The 7,900-nt window shown below is 35.9% G+C and overlaps 1 protein-coding gene across 1 annotated transcript; it reads right to left on the bottom strand.

The window, feature by feature from the left end:
- Positions 1-5,899: 5,899 nt before the first annotated feature.
- LOC145288210 (uncharacterized) lies at positions 5,900-6,886 on the bottom strand. Its single transcript, XM_080136255.1, has one exon. The coding sequence runs from the start codon at positions 6,884-6,886 to the stop codon at positions 5,900-5,902; it is 987 nt and encodes a 328-aa protein (XP_079992381.1).
- Between the last annotated feature and the right edge of the window lie 1,014 nt (positions 6,887-7,900).

Below are 7,900 nucleotides of genomic sequence, written 5' to 3'. Positions count from 1 at the left end.
GCATAAAATATTCGAAAATCACGTAAATACAACTGTTTTTAAAGAATGTTTAAACCCGTTGATTGCGAAATACCATATAAGCCTCTGTTGCAATTTTAATCTCAATGCCCTTTAAGAGACGTTTGCCCAATGAATTAATTTCACGCAAAGATAAAACTTGTATCTAAGCATGTGCGACGGTGACTTCGTACGAATTTTGAGCAAATTTTTCTGAAGAAAATCAAGTTGCTTTACATGTTGATTAATTGCCGATTTGCCAACTCCCAGCTCCACAACCAATTCTGAAATCTTCGATGAAGTTGCAATGAAGTTCAACGGTCGTCTGAATGAAGCGTATCTTCAGAACTCATTTCGCCAGGATAGAATCGCTTGTATCACTTTTAGATCGTTGAATATGCAAGTGCATCTTCACCTTCACAGCATAAATCTATTCTACGACTTTCCTCATTAAATAACCTCGCCAGCATCAGTAACAGACCGAAACACTCAGACCAAATATTACATGCACATGTCTAAATATACTTTATTTAGTCTCCTCTAGTCACCCATAACTTATTTTGAACTGTAATTACTTTCTTTTATTAATTTCGTTTCGCAACTCAATAGAGTGCTATCAAAGTTGGAATTATTTAAAGTACAGGTACATATATAATAATATTTTTAGATATTCTCATAGCAAATCATGCTAAACCTTGTTTTGATGAAAAGGAATTTTAATTCCAAAACCTTTATAAAAATATTTTTACGTTTAGGCAATAAAAAAAAAATAGCAATACATTGCGTGGTTTTGGAAAATTAAAAAATGTAAAATTCTAAACACAAAAACACCCATTTCAGTGAGGATATATGTTTAAAATGGTTGAAACTGTCGGCACCCAAAGATTGACAAGTGTTTATGTATCCAGTGTACATTATAATCTAAACAGAAAATATAGGCGATGAACTCCCCTCTCTCTCTCTCTATTTCTCTATTTCACTCCCATTACCTCTCTTTCGATGAAGAAAGCGATAATTAAATATAACTAGATAGTCTTAAAACAGTTGAAGCTTGAAATCTGGTGCCAGCGGACCCGACAGAGCATGCATCTGGTTTCAACTAGTCTTTATAAAAATAGGTTCCTCATTGTTAATCTTAAATAAAAATTCATGTTTTCGCTATTTTGTATAAGTATTAAATTCCAGCATGCCATTAATGCCGACGATTGAAATATACCTGTAACGATGCAATGAAGACAAGAAGCGACACATTCAAGCCAGTTATAACCGACGACATCTCGATCCGTTGTGTTGCTGTCTATATGTGACTGTTGTTGGCTATCGTGTCTAATACCCAAGGTGCTGGTTGTGTTCCCAGGACGTTCATCAACCAAGTAACTGTACCCGGGAAACAATAGTGTCTTACAAACACGATAATAAAATTACCAGCGCTTGGGAATAAATGTAATTACTGTGGAGTAATGAATCACTCTGAGAAAACATGCTCGAAGAAAAACAACAGTTAAAGAAAACCAACCCTGTAAGACGGACACAGCTTCATCCAACTCGTATCAACGAAATCGAAATCGGACAGGTAGGCGTGTATTTTTAAGGTAGACCCTATTTGTTCAGCAGAAAGTGAATCTCTCGCATCGCGAAAACACCAACCAGAATATTGATAGATTCTGGAGCAGGCATCAACCTTATTTACAGTAAAATATTTAAAGGAATTCGAAAATTACTGCGAAAATTAACATAAAAAGAAACAAGCTAAACATAAAAGACCTATGGGAATTTTCAATGCCACTAAAGAAAGTATTTTTGCAACGCTAACACATGGTCCAAGAAGAATAACCCACCAAATATTCGTTACAAACGCATACCGAAGGAGGAACATATGATTCAAATAGGTCCACGTCGAACTAGGGTTAATTTCAACACCACAAGTTTAATCAGTTGAAAAAATATCCCAAAATACATAAAAAAAATCCTTGAGCAACACTACCATCAATAGAATTATTAGAAAAGATTAAAAAAAACTTCCAAATCAAAATTGGTGGGTCGTTTAACTACGGACTCTAAAACGGCTGGCCCGATGTTTTTAATATTTCACACTAATGAAAGTCCTGCATCTACGACTGTTATTCTAGATCCAATTGAAAGTCGATAATAAAACAATCGCATGAAGTAAATAACAGTTCGATTAACACTAATGAAAAACATTTTCGAAAATTGACTTCACTATGGCAAGTAGATTGCAAAATTCCCTTCACTGGACAACAGAAACGCTTAGCGTATCAAATCATATGACCCAGCCATTTGTGGTGGCCATATTGTACATTCACAGCTGTTAAACAATTATGTCCGGAGTCGCGCATCTAACCCTGTAATCATATAGGCGATCAGGAATATGCTACTTAACAGTCTTAGTTGTTCCAGAAATCGCAACCAACTAGAACTACAACTACATTGCGGTGAACACTCCTTGGAGTCATCGTCGGGTTACGTGTGCGGCCATTTAAGCAGGCGTGACATGTTTTTAGATGTATAATTCTCTTCATCTGTTTCAATCAACAGAGGTTTTTTTTTATATTACACATGTGCGTTCGGAATGAATGTTTCTATTTAGCACACAATTGAATCATTAAAAAAATGGTTTACTCACTTAAAAGTTAAATCCCGTGAAACTATAAAATGTGTAGATAATCAGCAGAAAATACTCACCAATACAATATAGATGACAATATATTTTGGACAAAGTCACGATGAGGAGACATATACCGCTTTTACATGGTGCATTACGATGGGGTGTGAGAAAAAATAGCAATTAATCGATTTGATTGAAATATCGGTAGCGTATTTACTTATTACAATTAATAACTAATTTCAGTGTTGAGCAATCGTTGAGTATTTTATTTTAAAATCCCAGACACCGCAGTGTTTGTCCCATAGTACTCTTTATTTATTTACTGTATGGACGCAGGAAATAACTCATATATTTTTATCAAAACTATTTTTGTTTCTCCTGCAAGTTACTCATTGAGCCAAAATTATCAGTAAACTGATCCATATGTGCAAATATATAGCACATATTTGCCTATGTTCAACCCAGGTACCTGAATGCAGTCACCTTGTTCAGCCTCGATTACTGTATGCAGTCACCATGTTGGCATGTTTTGAGTAGTTTCTGGCGTAATAGATTCTTTAATTCTACTTTAATCACTGAGTTTTTGAACTTTGTATCTCTGATAAACTTCTATATCTAAGGAGTGTCAAAGATTCCCGCTTTTAATTTCTCCGGGTTAATACAAAAAAAAGCATGTCACAAATAAGTGAATGGGTCGCAATTCTTGTGAATTTTTGGATTAAGACGAGCTTCATGTTCGGTAATGGAAAACGTTATGTGTGTCTGTGCGGGAGAGGGTTGTTGATGTCATTTTATGCAAGGTACAAATTACACTGCGTGAGCCAGTCTTTCTCTTTGTATGCTAAGCACTAATTTATGACACTATTTAGTTCAGGCTTATCATGTTTTGACACATTCATTTAGAGCTATAAGACCTGCCTACTTCCTCTCATTAAAATTTCCAAAAGAATATGGCGTCTTTTCTCCACAACCTTTTTTAATACTTAATGCATGCGAACATTTGATAAAAAATACAGAAAGAAGATTTACCCACAACAAAAATATTAAATCTAATTTAGCAAAACTAATATGATTTTTTATTCAACGCATCAGAGTCACCTTAGGTCAGTTGAACAAAAAGCTATTTAATTTGGTTATAATCATGATTGTTTACAACTTACTGTTCGTATAGAATCTCGATATGAGGAAACTTCTATATATTTACCTTTATTCGAAAAAATATTATATTAGTTTGCCTTATCAAATTTGATTACTGTCTATACATCACTAGGAGGAGAATGTGCTCTTCTTTAATATAACCGCAAATGAGCCTTCTGGAGGTTTCAAAGCTGCTCACACTGTGCTATTAAATATAAACTGTTGTCGTTCTAACCCAGCCTTTATTAATAGTCGACGCGTAATAACAATAACTCGGTGTGCTTATTTAGGGCAATTTATGATAAATTGACATTTTTAATTATCTGAATTGCTTTATGTTTATTCAATATTTTTTCATTGAATGTCGGTTTCCGTTGTGTCTATATATTGCGAGAGTTTTCATTGTTTATTCGAACTTTTATTTTAAGTTTCTGTCTAATTTTATTGATTATTTATACATCTAATAGTTGAATTAGTATAAACCGTAGGAGCTACGAGGTTTCTTATCCTAGTATATCCGTTTTACTTAAAAAAACTTGTATCAACTGAATGTGTGTAAATAGATAAACATGAGTTTGTTAATATTTAGCGTAACAATTTATGTATAGTATTCTTGTGCACATTTTTTCGTACATAAATACTGGCTAAATATATATGAAATAAATAATAGAATGCAATTGTAACATCGACCGCAACTGAATTATACTTATTTATGATGTTTTAATAAAGATTATTTTTTATATGAAGGAACTACTACTTTGCATCCAAAATCTTTTGAGATATTTATCGTTACATTTTCTAATACATTTTTGTAATATCTAACATTTAAATAAGTACGGACCATCCCATGGAAAATATTTGCATTGTGCACATTGTTGGGAATAGAATATCCCTGGAAATAAAGTTCGACTCTCACACATGAGTATGAGGACACATTTCGATAAGTCCTTAATTCGAAATAAGACGAGGCAATGTGCGAAGGAACACAACACAGTTGTTAACAATTTAACAGTTTAATGAGAAAGAAAATATGCACATATATACAAGATGATGGAATATTACAGAACGACCAAAATTAAGTGGATGGAAGAAGAGAAGGTAATTAATTGTTGCGAAAACATATTCCGCTAGACTTATCAGAAGATGAGTCGTGTAACATTATTGTCATGCTCTGCGCTTCCTCGCTCCGTTCGTTCTGGCTCCTTTTCGTTGGCGATATCTCGGTTGCAATTCAAACAGGGCTAGCAGATTCCGTCCTGGGTTGACTGCCACTCACGCTGATTGAAAAGCAATTCGAAAACTGGCAGAGCTACCGTCGAGGGTGTGATCCGCAGATCCGGATGAGATGAAAAAAGCGGTGAAAAAGAGGCCCCGAAGGGCGCGAGCAGGGGTTTTATCAAGCCCCTCACGTGACTCCCAGAGGAGTGGGGAAGGCTTCCCTAATCCACGGGCTGACAGGGGTTAAAGCAAATAATCAGCAGGAGCTGTTCACAAATTAATTCCAATACATTCCCGACTTAGGAGAATAATGCTATGAAATTGTCATAGCATTATATTAAGGTGCTTGAAAGTTGAAATAATTGAATGTCAGTTCTTTTAGTTTGTTTTGTTTAAGTTTTGAATTTGATCCACTTAATTTAATAAGAACAATTGTATTAACATTTTTAATTTTAGCTAACATCATGAATACAGAAAATGGAAATGAACGTACAATTAGAAAAGGTGAAAATGAAAATCAACAATATTTCTGCAAAGTTCCAATACAAATTGATAAGTGACATTAGCACATCTAAAAAAAAAAATGTTTACAAAGGAATATGTGATTTGATATGTTCAATCATGTAAGAAAAACATGCATGTAAAATGTCCAATATACAATCCGGAACATTCGAAAAATGTCCAGACAATCAGTGAATTAATTTACAGACAGCTTAAAGGTAATGTCCAAAATGTTAAGGTTTACAGTCTGATGCCTGTGTTACATTTATGTAGTGTACATAATAAATATGTAATTCAAGGGAGGTAAAAATGTATGATAACATTTCCAACTAATCTCCAGTTACCTTTTTTATTTATCTATTTTTATTTTTTTTTTTGAAAATTTATTTAAAAATTAACTGCAATTAAACCGACCTTATACTAATAGTATATGTATGGGTCATCAGGGTTATTTAATCTATTTTTTCGTGTAGGTGTTCCTTTTGGTCGCAGTGTCACCTGCTTGCATTTTATTGTCGCATTGGGGCTATCGTCCATGACCGACTCTTCCGTAGTTGAGCTGGAAATATTTATTTTCTCCTTTTCAGGCAGATCAGGATGGTAGTCATGAGTAAGCGATAATTCCAATGGATACAGATGTTTTATAGAATGATTTTGTATCAATCCATCTCCTCTCTTCACCCGAACTGATCGAATCTTATTATCATCTCCTGGGAAAAGTTCTATTACCCTTCCAAGTTGCCAGTAAGGTCTCGGCTTTGCTGGATTTTTTATAAGGATCACATCGTTTAATTTGATCCTATTTGAGAAATTTATTTCATGTAGATCTTTACAGCTTTCTCGGAGCCCGAGTAAGTACTCTTCGTACCATAGTTCTCGGAATTTTTCGAAAATTGTTTCACGCTCTTCCAAGGCATTTAGGAGATCAGTCCTTGCTGGTGGATCAGTTCCTACTATTTCTGGAGCCTTAGCTCTTACAACAAGTCCATTGCTGACATTTGGACGAAGGAAACAATTGGGTGTTATTATCTGGAGATCATTGTCCGATGAGCATCTGTAAGTAAGGGGTCTTGAGTTTACAGCATTTTGTATATCCGATAGGGATGTCAGAAGATCAAAGTATTTGATTTGGGCTCGACCAATGGTTTTGTATAGACATGCCTTCACCACACGTATCAAACGCTCCCATGTGCTTCCTACCCAGGGTGAGTACAGTGGTATCTTAATGTGCTTGATCTTGTATCTGCTGAATTCTTTCCCGAACGCCGAAGATTGTACATGATGTTCCACCACATCCCCTCCAAGTGCAGCATTAAATGATCTGGCATTGTCACTATAGATGTAGGCCGGTACGCCATGTATGTTGGTAAACCTGATCAAAGCTTGAACGAATGCGGCCGTAGACATGTTTCCACCAGCTCTATGTGAATCGCTCTTACATTTAGGCAAGTGAAGATCAATATGTACATTTTTTGCACTTCTCATCTTGTTTGACCCACAAATGACCAGTGTAATCTATGCCCGTTTGTTGAAACGGCTTTATGAAATTAACCCTGTGTTTTGGCAGATTAGTAAGTTTAGGGTATTTGAACGCCAGGTTGTTGAATTTTTTACATGTGAAACATTTTGACAGCACCTTTTTCACTGCCTGCCTAGCTTGGGGCACCCAAAATCCAGACAGCCTTAATTTTGTTAAAGTCGCCCCTATGCCCAAATGCTTGCATTTCTCATGGCAATCACTAATCACCAGTTCAGTTAAGGAGTGATGTTTGCCTAACAAAATCGGATGAATCAATTCATACTCATAAACTGATGTTTGGGCTATCCTCCCATCCGAGCTTATTATTCCTTCAGCATCCAAGAACAGGTTGAGATCCTTAACAAGCTCTGGAGGGTTGTCCTTGGGGTCGTTGAGGTAAGTAAATTCCTTCTGGAAGATTTGCTGCTGCATTGTATGAAAGCGATGTATCCTTGCACAGTGATCCGGATCTGATGTTGGAACATTATGTTTCAGTAAGTCACTGAATTTAAAGACAAATGCTGTAGCCTTTATTAGCTTTGATAAATTTGAGAAACGCTCATAAGGTATAACAGGTTCCACCATTGAATCTGAAACAGTGGTGTGTAGCACCGCCGATTGAACTATATCCTTGTTTTGGGAACTCAAACAGTCCAGACTGCTACTAGGCCAATTGATCGGGTAACTTTTGGGGGGGTTCAAGACAAAATCTACACGAGCTTCAGGACATGACGAATAAGCAGTTACCACTGAGAAGTAATTGTTCTCTGCGACTTTTCTTTTTGTTCTCTCTGAGGTTATTTGTTCTTGGTTGAGGAAATGTCGGGTGTTACCCAAACGTGATATTCCTGTAGCAAAGGACCATGCTCTACCCCGCATGCATTCAATCAGTCGGGCCTCCT

Source organism: Euprymna scolopes, chromosome 11 (assembly GCF_053919585.1).
Source record: "Euprymna scolopes isolate OS-2025 chromosome 11, ASM5391958v1, whole genome shotgun sequence".
Taxonomy (NCBI): Eukaryota; Metazoa; Mollusca; class Cephalopoda; order Sepiida; family Sepiolidae; genus Euprymna; species Euprymna scolopes.
Note: the sequence above shows the minus strand (reverse complement) of the source record. Positions and strands in the feature narration are given on the sequence as shown.